Consider the following 19,458-nt stretch of genomic DNA (forward strand, 5'->3'; position numbering starts at 1 on the left):
CGGGGATGTGTGTGGAGCACATGTTGTGTGTGCAGAAATATGGGCCTTGGGCTGACTTAACCAATCTTATTTAAACTTGCTAAAAGAAATTGATCTCAAAGATGAGACCAAGCATGAAGATTTTCAGTCTTAGAAGAACTGTTGAAGTTGTGAAAATAGGAGTGGAGTGGGAATGCTTTAAGAGCCTGTTTACATAAGTAATAAAAATCTTAGTGTACCTCTACCTTACCCTATCAGAAGTGTGTGCTCAAGACTGTTATACGTCAAGTACAAACAAAACTATCCAAAGGGGGAAATATGCTACTGGAAAGTTTAGTACAGATTTTTATTACTGAACTATATAAAATTAAGGGAGAAAAGCCATAATAGAAGCAAGCTTTATGCTATATTTATAAAATTACAGAATTTGTGTTTTATATTTTGTTCTTGAAACTATGCATGGTAAGCTGTAACACTTCAAACACAGAACAATATTATGTTCCACTGAAAATACAGTTTACCAATGGATTCTTCTTTAGTAAACTTTATGATCAACAAGGAAGCATAAAACTTAATGGAAATACATGTCTTCTGGTCTGAATTAGTCACTGACATGTTCTTTTCTATTATATTATTTGAAGCAGGGGGGAGTGCTTTAAATGCTTCAACCCATTTAACCTTAATTGCTCAGTTTTAATAGACATTTACTAACTAAAGGAACCAAATTATAGCTTGAATTAGGCTTTACTAATCTTAATTAAAAGCTCTCTTTTATAATCGGAAACAGCCTATGTTTAAAACAGTAAGCCTTTCTTAAACGGTTTATTTTAAAAAGCTGAAGCCCTTTTGATAATAGCTGTTCAGACTGAATATGGGTAACTGTTATTCACTTTATATTGCACTTAATTAAAAAATATCTCCTCCATGTGGTTTTGTTCCTTCTGTTGGCTGTAAAATTGTTTCATTGGTGGGGGGTGGACTTATTTTTTCTGTGGCAATTTGAAAGCATATTGCTGCCCTTTTGTTTTGAAAGTTTTCTGGGGTCACAAATCACAAAATTAACATGTGAATTAATATAAATATTAGCTTCCTGCATTTCTTTATCCTCAAGTGAATGCTTGTCAGTCACTTAAATTAAATGGACTACTAGGTATATAATTACAACCTCTAATCATACCTCCTATAGTTCATTTAGTTTAACATTTAAATTGTGTTCAGACAGTTGATTATGGGCTTTACATTGCACTCCTTCCTGAGACCAAATTTCCAGTAAAAAATAAAGTCTATAATATTGGGAAGGAGGCCCTTGCTCTTTCTGTTGAACATGTGGTATGTTGGTAGAATTTCTGTTCATTTTAGGATATCTTTGAGAGGACTAAGAGTGGATTTCATCTGTCCAAATACAAGTGTCTGTAGTATAGAGAGGTACCTTTGAGCTATTCATCTTGCCTTTCCCTTTATAGTTAGTGGAGAGAAATAGGAATTTCCTTGATGCAGTTCACCTTGTGTTAATGGAGACAAAAACAGGCCAGATAAATCATTTCCTGAAAATGACAGTCTCTTTCTATCACAGATGTGGACATCTACGATGTAAGCATGCAAAATCGGGTGAGTTGTATCTGAGCCAAAGAGTTTGACAGTTGTGAAATTCAAAGTCCATTTAAATTAAACTTTGTACTTAAGTTGTGCTTTGATTCTAACCAAGACGGGAATTTTAAGTTGCAACATTATCATTTGATCATTATGAAATTTATCGTCCTAGTCTCAGTTTTATTTCTTTTACTGTTTAACCTAAAATAGGCTGTCACTTGTGCAGCACAGGCATATAGTTTTAAAAAAAATCTTCATTGTACCAGAGTGCTGAAATTCTTATTGCATTTTATTAGAACTCAGTCGTAAGAATTTTCTTGATGCATCCTACTCAGGAAGCACTACTAGACAATGTGATCATACCTTAGTTCAAACTGCACTGCTTTTAATTCCGGCAGCTGTGAGTTGTCTCCTTGCATAAGCTAAATGCAAATCCACAGTCTTTTACAGTAAACCTGATAGACTTTTATGTATACTTAAGTAACTCGTCAGAAAAGTCATTTATGACAGTTGTGCAAATGGACAGAACTTCTTGAGTGTGAGTATCATTTGTTTAGTTAGCAGATCTTTGGAATACCTTTTAATCTTTTTTTATAATTTCTCTTTATTGTCTTGTTTGTTTTATGTTTCATGCTGAAGGGATACACAAAGATTGTTGAACTGTATCCACTAGAGGCAGGCAAAATCAGGACTCTTAACCGTGGCTTCAGACAAAGAATTGTGGTCCCTACCCGTGACACATACTTATGTATATTTATCATTTAATATCATAAGTATGTAAGCTGGCTGTGCAGAGTTAGACCAAAGGTCATTCTAGCTTGATGTGCAGTCTCTGTCAGTGGCCAATAATGGATGCTTAGGGTAGACTATAAGAAATGAGTCATGTAAGAATGATCCAACTGTTTTCTGCAGCTAATGATTTAGAGACGTCTTGAAATAGGAGTGTCATCCAAATCACTGTGTTTAATGGCATCTTCAAAACAGAAGTGGAAAATAAATACTTTTGCTTCTTATGTGTTCTGCAACACTCAGAGCTTACAGATAGGTCAATAGTCATATCCAGTGTAATAATAAAAAGTTGTATAGAAACAGGTAACCATATACACCTGTCTCTTGTCAGCCTCATCCCTGCTATTGTTTTCCATGTGTGTCTTATTGTCTTTCTCTACATCACATTGGCCAAAACCTACAAGACCAGATATTAATTTGGGGGTCATCAACTAACAACTTCAAAATTACTGGCCTTCCCATCTTTTCTGAAAACAAGACTTCCTAAAGGAGAGTTTTAAGTCAGATATGAAGACTAAACAAGTGCTTTGAAAAGCTTGATCTGAATGTTCAATCTAACTTTAGATTGTTAAATTCTTAAGCCAGGAACCATGGATAACAACTAAAACCACATTATTTCATTTTGAGTGCTTTACTGAGGGCAAAGTCCTGTGTTAATAATGGATGAGTTAGCTGGTCAGGTCTTGGTGCCCTGTTTTCTATGGTAACTCAGAATGCTGCAGTGTGTTCTCTCCTGGACTTTTGTTTATATGACTTAAAAATAGCATCAACCTTCAGCAGATAAAGCCTTAAAAAAGGGATTGTCTAGAAAGATGGGGAGGAGGAAGGAGAAATGTGGGGAAATTATCAACAACTTTGCAAAATTGACTTTCCTCATCTCTAGTTTTATAGTGGATGTACCTATCCAATTAAAAAAAATACTGTTTATTGGGTTTTTAATTAAACCTTTAGACTACTTTAGATTACTGCATTTTGCTTATCTGTGCCTAATAAAATTTGAGATTCTGAAACACAATTCTGTGACAAGTTGAATTTGTCATTACAGAAACAAAATGTGACTTGAGCATGTTTAACTCTCACATAATAATAAGATGTATAGTTTAATAGCATTTTTACCTTCTATAAAGTGCACAGAGTGGAAAGGTGCTAGACAAAAATGATTTTAAGCATGTTGCATTTTGTAAGTCTACCTCAGATTTAAAAAAAAAATTATTGTAAATCCTTGATCTACTTTCTATTCAATTTAGTCTTCTCAGATCCCATTGAAACAAATATATCAAGCCCATAATGAAAACAGTTCTCTTAAATGCAGGGTCATCTCAAATAATTTTACTTAATTTGTTTCCTAAAGATGCTGAGTACCCACAAACCTGCAAGGGACTCATAAGAAAAATCTTATGAGACTTTTCTCATAGGAAGTGAATAAGAAAAATGAATATTTAACACTCTCCCGAAAACATAAATAATACACAGATAATGCGTCTGTGTCTAGGATGAAGTAATTTTACAGTAAAATTACTGAAGTAATTTTTAAATGGGGTTACTATCAGTGCATGGCATCAGAGAAAAGAAAGGGAAAATATGAAATTGAATGGAATATGAATATGGAATGTCAGATGATTCATACTGGAAGTTAGTCAACAGATTGGTATTAATATATTAGTCTCGCCAAAGTTACCCTAGGGTCTTAAATTACCACAAAGACTGGGGACCTCTTTTTTAATGAATGACCCATACACTCTATATTCTATGTGTTAAAGCTGCTCTACCATCATATCTTACACCAAATAAACACTTCTGTAGGTGGAAAAACTACTTGTGCAAAGATAAATGTAATGATTCTGAAACAAAGAAGGATCATTCAGATTATCGTCCAGTCATCTGCTGTTTAATAGGTGAGGAGTTACCGTTTTCACAGTTGGGAAGGAATTAGAATGGCAGTCCTTGCAGATTGATCTTTGCTCTTCTTTGCAAACCATAATGTTGGGAGGCCTTCCCTCCTTAAAGGTTGCTTTTGAGAAACCGTTTGAATTTGTTCAGCTACAGGGAGCAGGTCAGAAAATAATACTCAGAGTTACTTTCTTGGGTTTTGTAACTATTAGGTCCAGCATTGTTAGGGGACACAAATCTATGAGTTGCCTGTTTACCACATTCAGAAGTTGCCATATGACTACAGTAAATGTGGAAATGAAGAGCAGCCCTGGACAGGTCAGGTGAGTATGTGCAGTGATTCTTCCACAGCAGATTCATAGTGCATGTGCTGCAGTGTTACTCTGCAGGTAGTTAGATTAGTTTTGTGGTGCATGTGTGAGAGTTTTTGCAGTCTTGGGGAAAACTGATGTCCCATACGTCTCCTGTGCAAAGTGGGGAGTTTGACCATGTAATACAGGATGACAGGAAGCCCTGCATTTTACAAGTCCTACATAATATAGTTACATTATATTTCTTGTGCGATTAACCAGCACTGCAGAACAGTTTTCATTTGGGAGCCTGTAGTAGTCCAAGGACTACTGCTGAAGCATCTGTGAAAAAGTAGTTTGGAAAGGTAAGCCTGATGTTAGAAGGCTTAAATTCGCCATACAGGGATTAGCACCTGTGCTGGAAAACATGAAAGTTCCTCAAATCCAAGAAGATTGAAAACCACTGCTATAAAGGTTCTCATCCTGCTTGTGGTCTTAGCTGTCTCCACCTGAAACTGAAATAGTGTTAATCTGCCAGGGGCTAATGAAGCATGAGCTATACGATATCAAGAAAATTTCCATTTCACAGTGCATGATCTGCCATGGACTCATTCTGAAATGAGTAAGGAGGAATAGCCACATTCTATTAAGTTCTCCCACATGAAAGCCACAGAAGATAAGTTAGTGTTCATCCATGACTGATAATAAGGGGAATTCATTTCAGAACAAAGGCTTGGGATTTTTTCCTTTTGTCAATGGACAGAAGTTTAAAAATAAAATGCAAAGGAAGGTTAGCAGTATGTAAACCAAAAACATGGGAGACCCCCACAAGGGTTGGAAAAAGCTTAGTGAATCATGTCTGTATCAATCAGCTAGTTTGACAGTCTTAAACATCTCCCCCAAGGTTTTTAGATGTATCTTTCAATCTGAAGTTCTAGGAATAACCTCCTGCCTTGACTTACTGAAGTCCTAATTGTTACGATACATGCACATCACTTGTGGCAGTAGAGCGCACCAAAATATGCTCCCATTAGATTTCCAAGAACTTGCAGGATTAGATGTGGAATCAAACATTTCCTATTATATTAAAAGAGGGAATTGTGGTGGAAGTGGCTGTCATTTAGAAGTGGTGGGAAAAATGCTGTCAGATGTCATGTTTCACATTCATAACAGCTTGTAAACAGGAAGTCTCTCTGCTTGAGCTTCTCAGGCATGGCAGCTACTAAATAAAGACAGACTCTAAAACTGTTATGTGCTCTGCAGGTATCCATCTTTATTTGGGTATCTCACTTGCAGTTCAAAGAACTGGTAGCCAATCTGTTTAAATATCAGTTAGGAAAAATGTCAAACCACAGCAAACCCTAATCAGGGGTTCAAGATGTCTAATGTGAGATAACAATACTTTTGGTTTTATCTAGAGAAATGTTGTATTAACCATGAATGAAGCTCAAATGTTCCCAGATCGGTTCTCATTGTGCTGGCTAGGATGGCAAATGTCACATAGAAATAATACTTTAATACTTAAATAGAAACTGTATTCGCTCCCCAAAGAAAGAACTCTGCCTTACTATTTTTTTCCATTAATGACTGTAGCTGTCCAACTGGTTTTCAACTTCCAAAAGGCATTCTAGGCAAAAAGCGCTATATAAACGTATATGATAGTGCTGTAGGAAGACTTCTCAATTAAGTAGTCAAAACCTCTGCAAGTTCCTAAATGAAGAGTAGGTCCTGTCATTTATTTGATCTCCTCTCCATTCCTGCTCCAGGAGTGTTAGATATGCTGCTATAAAAAGAATTTATGTGGCTGGCAAGTTGCACTAAGTGCACGCAGAATCAGCTTTCAGGTTTTGTGTCTTTTTTCTTTTCTTTTTTTTTTAAAGTAATTTTTAACCCTCCCCTCCTCCCCCATACTTCATCAATAACCTTCCATTGGCAAAATACAGGTACACTAAACCGGTGATACATACCTCCAACTGGAGGCGTCCTGAAAGAATGAATCAAAGGAGTAGATTCTTCAGTCTGTTGGCAAATTGATGGGCATATCAAGTCTGATTCCTGGTGGTGAAGTTTTAGTGTTAAAATGTCCAGCCATTAAAAACTTTCTGCCAACTCTGATCTGGGAGTTTGAGTAAGGAGGGAAATGCAGAGGAAAGAGAAGAGAGACAGAAAACAGAGAGAGGAAAGGTGGATTTAAGAGAAACATAAGGAAAGGAGGCTCCAGGGACGTTATTTCTTATCAATGAATGAAGAATATGATGGTCATTCACCAAAAATGTAAAATGTAACCATTCAGCTACTGCAGAAAGCTTGGATTTTCACAGTCTACTGCCTTGTTCCATTTAACAGTGTGTGAGCTGGGTCTGCTGAATTCTACTTACAGCACTGAAGGATTGACCATGTCTAGCTAGTGCACGCTTTGGATGTGACTCTTTAATTTTCCCTATATATGATAAATGGTATTTGAAGAACATTAACTAAAACTTGCAAAATAATATGTGCTAAACACACCTACTTTTCCTACAGCTGATAACTTCAGAAGTTTGTGTACTCCATAGCCTCCTTGGAGAAGGGCTTGCATGTCTGGGAGCTTGTTGTCTGTCTTTTTCCAGAGCAGTTGGTCCATCTCCTTCCGCAGAAGGGAAGGTGACTCTCATAAAGCCAACCTTATTCTGTGTGACTTTTGGCAACTTGATTCATGCTTGCTATGATCAGTTTAACAGGATAAAAATTCAGACCCAGCACAAAATAGGGACCTGCAGTGGGTGTCTCAAGGCTTTCTCTTAAATTTAGGATATAATAATTGCAGTTGGAGAAAAGCATATTAAAAAAATAGAAAGTAAAAAAAAAAAAACCAAACAAAAAAACACCCTACAGCCGGTGATAAATGGACTGATATCTCATCTGCTCTCCAAATGCATCCTAAATGTTTTCAGGAAGGACAGTTCTAAATATGAAGCTGCTTGCACTTGAAAAATATATGTATTGTTTAACCAGCTGGACATACCCTTCCTTATTTTGGTCTGTATTTAGAGTTTTTTCCCCCTTTTTTTGGACAAGTGCTTTAACAAGATATAAAGCATGATGAATATTGTGTTCAGCCATCGCAGAAGAAGAGGAAGCAAATAAAACTGCTGCAGAGAACCTGATGTTTTCTGGGAATCGTATGAAATGGTTTCCAGAAAATCACCCCAACAATACCACAAATTACATCCAAACCATCATCATTAAGCTGGTGTGGCATTTTTATTTTATTGCTGTTTTAATATTGGAAAATAGAGCTTTGTGACATTTTGAAGAAAATTGTAAAATTGAATTTACTTTTTTTTCTCTTTGTGGTTGCATTAATAGGAAAAACATTGGAGGTACAGTACTCTTAGTACTCTTGAGGGAATTACACTGAAAAAAAATTCATGCTAAATAAACTATTGTACCTGTTGTATTCTTCCCTTTCTCCACTGAGAAACATCAGGCTTCTTTCTCTGATTTTCCCCTATTCCCATCCTCCTCACCCTTGACCTTGGTTCTCAAAGTAGTCCTAATGGCTATCAAATTTTACAGTTTTCTTGGGTACAAGCATCTTGAAAACATCATGACAACTTGAAAGCTATAAAAAGTGCATTTTGTGTTACTCTTTGATTCATTAGATAGATTAGACATATCCAAGGTCACAGCATCTAAAGAGTAAACATTTATGAGTCTAAGAATAAAATATCTCAGAGGAACCAGATGTAACAAATGATAAATTTTAATTGTTTTCTGTTGTAGAAAAAGTATCTTAATGAAGCCTTCCATGGGGAAAGGGATTTTCAGAAATGGACTTCACTGTGAGATGGAGGTGAAGGTTTTGTTTGGAAAAGAAAAATCTGAATGCGTCAGAGTTTCTTTTTATGTCAATATTTTCTTCATAAAATTTGACTTAGATGCCAAATCCTGCTATGACAAAGCTCACAGGGGGAAGCAGAATTTCAGCAGATCAGGTTGAGCAGAACTGATAACATTTTTCCAGTTGATTCTTCATACATCTGGCTGGGTCAACTCTTGAAGATTTTAAAAGGCAAAGCACCTAATGACTTCAAATAATTCTGAACATGTGGAAATTTGCTAATGCTAAACTCCTCCTGAGAACTTTTTCATTTTAGTATTCTTGCTCTGGTTGAATGCTTTCTAAAGAGATCTGAAGTTTTGACAAATAAGGCCAGCACTTAACCAAAACAGTCTTTCACCTTTTTTTCTTTCAGCTTTTCTTCTGGCCTTTAGATTTAAAGCTGGCTCCCCTACTTATAGGAAAGTGCAACTTGATATGAGGAATACAGATGTATTAAATGGCTCGGGTTATCCAGTGTGTGCATAACTGCTGGAAGTATATTAAATGTAGAATGTGCCAAAGAAAAACAATATATATAAATATGCCCATGTTGTTTTTGTTTATTTTATTGGCTTTTACAGCCCCCAAATCCAGTCATTAAAGTTCAGCGATAACGAGTAAGATGTGATCTGATTATGATCCAAGATTTGATCTTGATTCTGTTCTTGTCATTGTTGCACATTACTTCATTTCTGCCTGTTTCCTTAAAAGTAAAGTAAGGGTGTTGATGCTACACTGCTTCTTGTTCTGAATTTGGAAGTAGGAACAAGAAATTTGAATTCTAATTGCAGCTCTGACATGTCTTTACTGTGTGTCCCAGGAAACAGGTTTTCTGGGCTCCATGCAGCCAGTGGCAAAAATGTCTCTTGATTTTTGTAGGGTTGGGACTTCACCTCAGAGCATTTCATCTTTGGACATTACAAGGCTACTTCTTTCCCAAGCATCTGAGAACAAGGTTGCATAAAACTTTGCGGTGGGGTAGACAGCTCTTTTCATGCTACAGCTCTATTCTTAATTGTGTAGGATTTGGGACCTGGGATGGGGCTTTTCTTCTTCTGTATTATTTGTGGAAATGAGGATGCTTCATTGGTCCAGGGATGAATAGTGACCAAAGCTCAGTTATGAATCAGTGAAAATTCTTGAAGGCCTTTTAAGAGAGTCCATAAAAGTGCAAAGTATTCCCACATGGAATATGTGTTCCAGCATTTTGCAATGTCCATTGCTGCATACCAGTTCTGGATAAACAGGCAACATGCTACAATTGGAAAGCTGTAGTATAACTTCTCTGAGCACAACAAGGCAGAAAATACAGAGTTCTGCAAGTGGTATCCTTTGTCTCTATAGATAAAACAAGGGCTAGTAGCAACCTCTCATGGAGCAGGAAGGTAAAACATTGTTCCTTTGCTGGCAAGTCTCTAAAGATGACAATGTTATTTACTGTCTCAATAATACATCTAGGTGGTGTTTTGTTTAAAGCAGCTAGATAAGTAAAGATAAACTTTGAAATATTTTTCTCTTCAGATACTGCATAAATATGTGGGTTTTTCCATCAAGATGACGCTTGCAAAGAATTTACTCTATATTTTTCAAACTACTTTATGAGTCAGACTCCTTTAGGAAATGTCCCATGTCTGTGAAAGATACCTGTATGCTAAGTTTTGTTCATGTTTCTCTAATTTAGAAGAAATTGATGTGGGCAGACAGCTTCCTTTGGCTATTTATTTTAAAATGTTCAAGCACATAAATTATTCCTTTCAAAGTCAATTGTAATTTGTGTTTACTAAATTAATTCCAGATCCTTCCCTTATATCAGTAGTCTAGAAAGATTTTAAACAAACAAAAATTTTACCCAGTCCTACCCCTATTTTGAAGATCTACCATTGCATCATGAGTACTGGGGTCTGTGGCCTTGACAGTGGCCGAGACAGAGGTCATGCCAATGCCCACTTTCCCGTTTTATGTAGAAATCTTTGGAATTCAGCACTAAGAGTTGCGTGCGGCCCCGTGGCTTTAATGGCTCAGCTATTTTTCTCTTGTGTGTTAATAGCCATAAGGCTTGTGTGACAATTTAGCTGTGACACTGAAAAAAATCATCAACTCCATGCAGACGTTTCCTTTGATTTCAGTAGTTTTGCAGATAATGATCTATAGCTGTGCTGACAAATAACTTTTGCTATAAGCGTTCTAATCATTTTTGGACATTCAAGAACTTAATGAATGGCAGCTGGTATAATGAAGAATGGGAATGGATTTTGCTGGAGGTAGGTTCTGTGCTTCCCTAGAATAAAGTCTGAGCCTTCTTCCAGCTAAGATTGTTAGTGCTTGGAAAAGATATTGGCACTCAGTAAATTTCATAGCGCTAGGTTGAAACCGTTTAGACAAAATGGGAACTAGCATTTTCCTCACTCTGTTTTACAGTTTGTTTTGGATTTTGGACACTAGTTATTGCATAGTGTTGTGTCTTCTCTGGTGAAATAGGAAGCAGAATTACTGTGATACTGGAAGCAGAAGAGATTGGTTCTTGTATTTTGAACTTTTCTTAGTCAAGCTGTATGTGCTCCTTGAAGAGCTGCTTCTCTGGAGGATGCTAAATCACAGTGTCTTTGTGAGATCCCTGAGAGGGCGATCCCTTCCATACAAAATACACAAAGGAAACATATTTCTGGGCTTGTGCGAGTCTTGCCTATATTAATGAAAGAAGAGTCAACCCCAGTCTGTGTAAGGAAGATACAGGTCCTAACAGACTACGAAGAATTAGGTCACTTAAAGAAGACAGCTTCAAATTTTCTTCCCTTAACTCAAATATGGTGATTGAAAGTTACAGAGTTTCCTTGCGGGAACAAATGCTAGGATTTTCTAAACTAACTGTCTATTTTTTTAAAAAAAGTTCTTTGATTCTAATATAATAACTTCAGTCTCATGCAGGATGTACTCTTCAAGTAACACCACTGTTCACTGAAGACTAAAAGAGCAGTGCATGGCAGCGCTAGGTTCCCTATGGTTGTTGAGAGAGAGTTATTTCTGAACTGTAACAAAAAGATTCACCTCTGCTTTCCAGAAGGTGTTATAATGTCAATATCTAAACTTCTTTTCACCTTGAGAAACAGCTGAATCCGTGCACTTACTAGCACACCCAAGGAAGCAGCTTCTTTTTCTCCGTTTTTTTCTGATAATTTTTCTTTTAAAATTTTGGAAACAAACAGTGGCTTTTGGAGAATTCCCAAACAATTCCAGAGAGAGAGATGATCAAAACTAGCTCACCAAAGCTGAGTATGTGCTTGTATACCTCCAGCTCTGGTCTTGGGAGTTGCTGTCTCATTTGAGCACAGCAAGCCCAGATAGGTGCTTAGCAGACTATGTCATTATTATAAATGGCCTTCTTAATCATTTTGGTGCTTTTAGTTATTTTCCCAGGGCTCCTGTGATTGCTGCCATTATAATACTATGTGAAATTAATTCCTCTTAAAGAGGAAATTGCAGTACCTTTTTAAGGGGACTTACTCTGGCATTATCTTCATTAGACATCCCAACAGTTGCCTGTCTGCACAGCAGGAATTAGCTGGAGTAAATAATTTACTGTAAATATTTTTCCAGCATAGAGGTGGATTACAATAAATCCTACTAATACAAGGTTGCACATACCTGCATCCAGCGCAGCAATTTATTGGATTGATGGCAATGTTTCTTTGTTTCTCATTTCATTTCTGTGTTGCAGCAATTTCTTCAGCGTAAATGGCAAGATTAAGTGATTAACACTAAAAATGTTAAAGATAGTTGAAGCTACACAATTTGTGGAAAAAGTTAACTTTCTGAGTTAGAGCTGTTTGGAGTCAAGAGTTTGATTAAGACCTAGTTCTATCCATTGCAGAAAAAAATAGTAATAGGATATGACATTACCAAAGCAAGTAAATATACCTGGCCACTGGGAATTTTGAGTTTTACAATAGATAAAATTAAGAGGACGCCTACAGGTTTTATATATTTGAATGTGCTCCTTTTGTTTTTATTGATCTATTAAGATTCCTATGAAAGCCCTATCCTGCCAGGTCACCTGTAATGTTCTGCCTGTAAATTACACTTGCTCGGCACTGTCAGTGATGCATTCTTTAAGCAATGTCCTCAACCAGGTATATGAGGAGAGAAGATGGAGTGGTGTTCTCATGCATTGCAGGCACATTGTGTGCATTTCTCTTGGTGCAACTGGGGTTTGAAACAAGTCCAACCTTTGGACTTTGCAGGCTTTGTGCATTTTTTTTCAGAAAATGTTTTAAATTCACCAGTATTACCCCCTAGTGTTTTACCAGCAGTACTGGATATAGAAATTTTGGTCAGCCTACTGGGTGAGGTCTCTTGAATAGCAAGGTGTTTTTGGAGGGGGCAGAAACAGCAAAAACCCGCAACGTGGCTCTTAAGAATAGGTAGAATGTTTGGCTCCTCTCCTGGTTTTGTACAGCTCTTAGGGTAAAAAGGGGAGAAATAATCCTCTAATCTTCTGGCAAAAGTTATTTAAGGCAACTTGAACTCCTTGAGAGAAAGAGATGAAAAAAATCTGTGCCTTTTGTTAATTTTTCTGGTTTATGCATCTGTTAGATTACCCTTGCTGGAAGTCATGTATTTGCATTACATTAGCATCTAGTGCTTCTAATCTCAGTACAACTTTTGAGAAATAAGAACTGTATAAAGGACAACCACTCAAAAGACTTTGTGTTTCTTTGATTTGTCCCTTATGAAGGCTGTCCTGTCTCTTAATTTAATGAATAGTCCTATTTGATTCATTTGTTGTCTGAAAAGGGGGAATGAATTGGCCAGCCCTTTGCAGTGTGACACTGAGTAACATCACAGCTGATTAAACTTGCTTCTGAATTCCTTGTTCTGAAGAAACTCAGTCCTAGACAAAAGCTAAGAACAAAGCTTAAAAGGAAGTTATCATTTTTTTTCCTATGACTGTTGTGAAGCACACATACAACATCAAAATCATGTTATATGCTCTTTGTTTTTTGACTCAGCCTGTTGTATCATATTACTGTAGGTATCTATTTTTTGTCCTTGTAGCCTAAGAATTATAGAAAGTTTCTGGAAATATTCGTGAATGGTTATGTAAACTTCAAATGTTTGCTAAGTAGAGATGTCTAGAACACACTGGAAATGTGCACCCAGGATCACTAGAATATAAATAACAGAGAGCTTCCTCTCTGGGGCTTTGTAATATCATATTGGAGGTGTGTTTGGAATACACCCAATAAGTAGTAATTGATTTAGTCGTTATTTTTTTCAGGAAAAATCACAGATGTAGCTTTTTGCTGCCATATTGGACTCCTGAAGATAGAGCACCTCCACAGAATGTGCTAATTTAGCACTTGTACAACTGATGGATGGAAATCTTTAGTAAAGGATGGGAATGTTCTAAAACAGGGCTGTGGTCAAAAGACTAGGAAGTTTACATATTAGCAGCAAGTGTTTATGTTAGAAGGATCCCCTCTCCAACTTCTCTTTTCCACTGTTTTTGTTGTACTGAATGCTGAGTTACAGAAAAGTTAACCAGTTTTGCTAATAAAGCCAAATTAATAATTCTGGTTTTGAGTTGCTGGGGAGGTTGTAGAAGGAGGGCTTCAGAGCTGTGGGATGGAAGTTGAAGGAGACATGGGCTCTGAGTTTACAATGGGATTATGGAAGAGTTTCAGGATAGTCCTGAGGGGGAAGGCTTGCAAAAACACTTGCAGGGAGCTTGCTCTTCTTGCTCCAGCAGCTTGAAGAACCACTCAAGAGGACTCCGCCAAGAGGGAAAACCCAGCCAGATTCAAGCCAAGGGTCAGAAGTGCTGAGAGCAGTGAATGACTAAGTATGAGCTGTATTTTCGGCAGAGTCCTTGGTTTTCCCAAACTGCCTTGCTGTTTTGGGATTGTGTCTGGGTATGATCTCAGGTAGCAATGCTTGTCCTGTAGTACTTTTAAAAGTAAAAGAGCCTAAATGTCTATGTGAACCTAATACAGAAATATTTCAACTACTCCTGTAATGGAGGACACATTTGAAATGTATATCCAAAATAGCTCTAACATACCAACAGATGATTTTCTAAGAAGACGACTTTTTCCCATAAATTTATCATGGACTGTGTAACTTAGGGACAGTAACTGCAGATTTTGTTCTAGCACACAGCAGATGGAGGGCTGATAGATTTATATGTCTTGATATGAGACTGGTTTTATAATTATTTTTGTATTTTTAGTTGGTTGAGAAGTGCATTTCTGAATGGTTCACAGCAGTGACTGTGATGATGACATTCCATCAATAAGTCAAGATACAATCTGTAAAAAGAAGAAAGTTTACACTTTCTGGAATGAGTGAAAAAGTGTTTTCTGTATGAGACAGGAAGTCCACAATAGAGTTGTCTGCATTTGAGGCAGAATGCCTATCTCTTGTTATTCGTGGTAGCCTTTCAGATGTATATCAGTGTACCAAAAAAAAAAAAAATTAAAACGTAATTCTGGTGTACCTTCTAAGAATAAAACTATGAACAAATTTTTTGTTATTGCTATACATGAGGTAATCTAGAAAATGATAATAGGGCTTATTTAGAGGGGGACAAAACTGCCCCATAATGTTATCAACAGTGTATTCAAAGAGCTCAGTTGACTGTGACAGTTAATTCAGAGATGGTGTTTTTCAAGATCCATTGCACAGAAAACAGCCTTACATATTGTCAACAATATATTAGATCTTCCTTCATCTGAGACACTTTTGATGTGGTTAAAGAAGGCATACTTTTATTTTATTATTATATATCATTATATATATGTATTATTATATATTATATTATTATATAGCCGTATTAATAGCGACACATTTCAGATAGCTGTTTGTTACTACAAAGTCAAAATATTTTAACTGATTTTCTGCTTGATTATTTTAAAGACAACAATTAAAACTACATTTCAAATATAAAAATATACCAAGATCAGTTTTATTTTTGACCACTTATCATTGTTTACTATGATGACACTACTGTTATTTTGTGAAAAAGTGTTCAGTACACAAGATTGCTGCAGTTCAGTTGTATCTGTATCTGATATGTTCAGTCAGTAATTCCATGAACCTTCTGTTGGATGAAATATGCAATATGAGTATATAGAGTGATAAGGAACATGCATATGTTCAAAGACTGGGCTTAGTTGGATAAGTTTCCTGTGTTTTTTGGATTTTCTTTTTACAAAATCTTCTTTTTCCTTCTCTTTTGTTTTAGATATTGACGAGTGTGAAAATGACTTCTACAATGGGGGTTGTGTCCACGAGTGCATCAACATTCCAGGCAACTACAGATGTACGTGCTATGATGGGTTCATGCTAGCCCACGATGGCCATAACTGTCTTGGTAAGTAGTGAATGCCAGCAAGAAGGATTCCTTTCATGGATGTGGTAAGAAAGCCTGATATTTTTGTAGCATTTTGTCATCTGATACATGTTTTCAGTAAAGACCTGATCCAGACTCCACCAGATAAGTTGAAGTCTGCACATTGACTTCAGTGTGGTTTGTATCAGACCCTTAAAATTGGCACTCTTCATCCTAAACATATTCAAATCAGTTTGCCTATCTCTAATACAGTTTAAAAAAAAAAACACCTCAAAACCATATGCTGGATGTTTGGGCTTTTTTTTTAAGAAAAGTAATTGGTCCCACCCTCTTAAATATGCTTTGTCTGTTTCTTCCAACTTCTATAATTCCAGTCATAACTTTAAAGCTCCTCTTCCCTCTTTTTTAACTTTTACGGTAATACAGTACTAGGATGTTCTGTATGAGCATACATTACTGAATGATAATAGTACAAGTGTGATGAAGGAATTCTTAGGCAATAGCATAGGGCAAAGAAACAGTTATCAGTAATAGCTGTTTATAAAGGAGATGGACACAGTCCACTAACTGTACAAAAATAGGTTCTGAGCAGAATCTTAATTGCTTCAGCAGTCTGAGGTCACTGGATCTGGGATTCTGATTCCTGCCCATTCCTCTGCTTTGAATGGGTTTGGTTTATCCTATAAACTAAAAAAGTGTTTGTTTTGTGTTAAATTTCTTCACACAAATTACTTGGAAATGAGCTTTCTGACCCCTACGTCCTCTTTCCCGTATCTGCTTATTTGGTAGTCATTTTGGCTAAATCCTAGTACCCTATGTTGTTTGCTTTCCAGTCTGTTTATCCAGGCGTATAATATACTTTACAAGGGACTATCTTTATCCAAATTCCCAATGTAAATACAATGACCACTGTTTGATACAATCACAAATTCATTTCAGGGTGATGTGTATAAAATAATAATGAAAGGGGTATGTCATCTGTGTCACTCGACACCTTTGCTATGGTAAAGGCTGAGATCCTTTGCAGTGAAAATCAGGAAATCAGGTAGTGAACCAGAAATAATAATGTCCAGTAACATCAGTCTACACTCACTGAAGCTATGGAACAACTAGAATTTCCAAGCAACTTTTCGGCTGGCCTTTCAGTAGATATATTTCCTGCTTGGTTCGTTTTCAAACTGAGTAGTATTTGTTCAGATGGCTTGTACATCCTGGCCATTGACAGGTTTTTGACTCAAATTTCCAAATTTCATTTATCATAGAACAGACTAAATGGATTTTTTTGTCTCAACCTGAGCTGGTCAAAGGATTAATTGTGCAAGAAGCATTTCTTATACAAAGAGCAGCCAACCATTCATATAAAAAATTAAGAAAAACTATATTTACACTAACGTTCATAAATATCTCTTAATAAAAGAGGACACAAGCATAATCAAATAGTACAACTATTTGGAATTTAAATAAATGTGCACGTACATTATTTCAAACAGCTTGCTATTTTCATCTTTGTTTCCCAATGATCCCCTTAATAGTAGGGAAAAGTGGGTCAGCAAATATGAGCATCAGAAGGAGTGACCTGATAAAGGATGAAAACTTTAGGAGGCCTCTCCTGCTGTCTGTATTGTTGCTCTCTGATCCTGGTTCTCCATGCAGGTTGGACATACACAGCCAAATTTCTCATGTTTTTGTTCACTGATTTCTATTCAACCACTTGGTTGTGGAAAATGAAAGACTTAGAATAATATAAACTGTTGTGTAGAACTGACAGTTATGGTTCAAAGTCTTGACCCAAGGCTTGCCACGAAATCTCACAGATTTGTCAGATTCAGTGTCTGTCCGTATTCACATTCCACTCTAAGCTGATGTTCTGCATTCCCCCCAAAATGTTAGGAGCTGTGTTCCCTCTAGAAGAGGTTCAGTGAACTGAAGATGAGTGGGAATGATAGCAAAGGGCTCCCTTTCTTGCAGGATGTAACTTTAGGACACTAAAAGAGATCACCATTGCCTTCCTAATTTTGGGACCGTGGACTAAGGAAGGATCTGCTCCTCAAATGCAGATGGAATATTTTCAACTGGTTTTTGATATGAGTCAGTAAAATAACTGCTCTAGCATAGAGGAACTGAAGAGGGAATCAAGGCACGTTCCTCCTTCTCCCTTTTTAAAAAACTTTAGTGAATTTACTGATGATAAAAGTGCCTGGCTGTAAGGTCTGAAACTGAAGATTTTAATCTCAGCAGTGGCCATGCAAGTCTTACTAGGTCTGGCCATTCTGCATGAACTCAGATTTGATAAGCATTCTGAGATTAAAACTATATATACATTAAGTAGGGTTGTAGTGTATCTTATGTAGACTTATTTCATTTCCATAGAATTTGTAGATGAGCCTGTAAAACCCTTGTAGGTTGATTTTGAAAACCCTGCCTGAACTGCCATTTCATTCAACACCATGAAAATGCATGTGCTTGGATGGAAGTGGATTTGCTAGGTGAGACCCAAGATTAGATTCTTTTCCTGTGCTCTCCCCCATCTTTTGGCCTTGCAGGTGTTGCTGTTGGGATCCATTTTGACACTGCATGGGGAGCCAGGCAGCAAGGACTCTTAGGGGGCAATTCAACTGCCTAAGCTTACGTGTCTCATGCCAGTTAAGACACCATAAGTCCTCTGAGATATCCCCATAGAGCTGGCAGATGTGACATGGGATCTACAGAAGTAAATCTGGAGTAGAACTCCAGAGCTGGAGGCCAGATGGGATAATCTAAGGAATCTGAAATGGCATCACATTCCTGTGTTTGGACAGCTGAATTGCTCTCTCAGTGACCTCTGCTGCATTTTATCACATAAAGATTTCTGTGTTTATGAATCTTTATGTCTAGCAATTTGAGATAGAAGATCTAGGGATGGTGACCCCATGATAGTTCATTTATAGTCCTGTAGACCATCTAGGAACCTCTAGAAAACAAGTTGTAATGGAGAAGACAGCTACATCAGGATTTCTGCATGTCTTGCTTGACGGAAGTCTGTGCAAAATCTTAAGCCATGTCTTCTTGTCAGGGGTTACATTCCTTTTTAAACCTTCACTGGATGTCTTTCTAGTAACGTCAGTGTAGCAAGATGATTACAATGTTCTTTATAAATAATAAATTTTGAGTATTCACAACTGATTAGACCAGATGAGGTTGATGGGTTAAGTGTTTTTTCCTGTGTTCCCGTTTCAGCATTTCTCACTTTCTAATCAAGTGAATTTTCTTATTTATTTATTTTTTGGGAGGAGGTGTTTGGTTAAGATTTCATGACTAAAATTTGTACTGGAAAGTGTCCAAAACTGTCCTCAGGGGAACTCAGCTCCCTCTCTATTTGACATTTTTATTGAGGAATTTCTCAAATATAACATGAAATGACACCATGGGGAATTCAAGCTATGATGAGATCCTTGTCTGGATAAAAATAATTTATTTTAGCACTGCAATCACTTGAAATAGCAGTAGTGCTTTCTTAAAATTGCTCTAAATTCTGTTCGGTGGATGCAAGACTAATATTTGGTCTCATGCAATAAGTTTTCTTTATCCTTCATTTGAAACCAGTCATGAAATATGTTTTCCTCTCTCCTATATGAAATACCGGTCTGGGCTTTTTTATAAGCAGTTAGCTCACTGGTCCAGATGTTCTTTCCTCTTTGATCTTTTTTTTAATGAACTTATTGATAAAT

The 19,458-nt window shown here is 36.8% G+C and overlaps 1 protein-coding gene across 1 annotated transcript in view; it reads left to right on the forward strand.

Annotated features, from left to right (window-relative positions):
- The window catches only part of SCUBE1 (signal peptide, CUB domain and EGF like domain containing 1), a 222,853-nt gene that overhangs the window by 16,942 nt on the left and 186,453 nt on the right, over positions 1-19,458 (forward strand). The window contains exon 3 of the mRNA XM_067289850.1: positions 15,644-15,772. Coding sequence (XP_067145951.1) covers positions 15,644-15,772 — 129 coding nt within the window. The remainder of the gene's footprint in view (positions 1-15,643; positions 15,773-19,458) is intronic.

Source organism: Apteryx mantelli, chromosome 1 (genome assembly GCF_036417845.1).
Source record: "Apteryx mantelli isolate bAptMan1 chromosome 1, bAptMan1.hap1, whole genome shotgun sequence".
NCBI lineage: Eukaryota > Metazoa > Chordata > Aves > Apterygiformes > Apterygidae > Apteryx > Apteryx mantelli.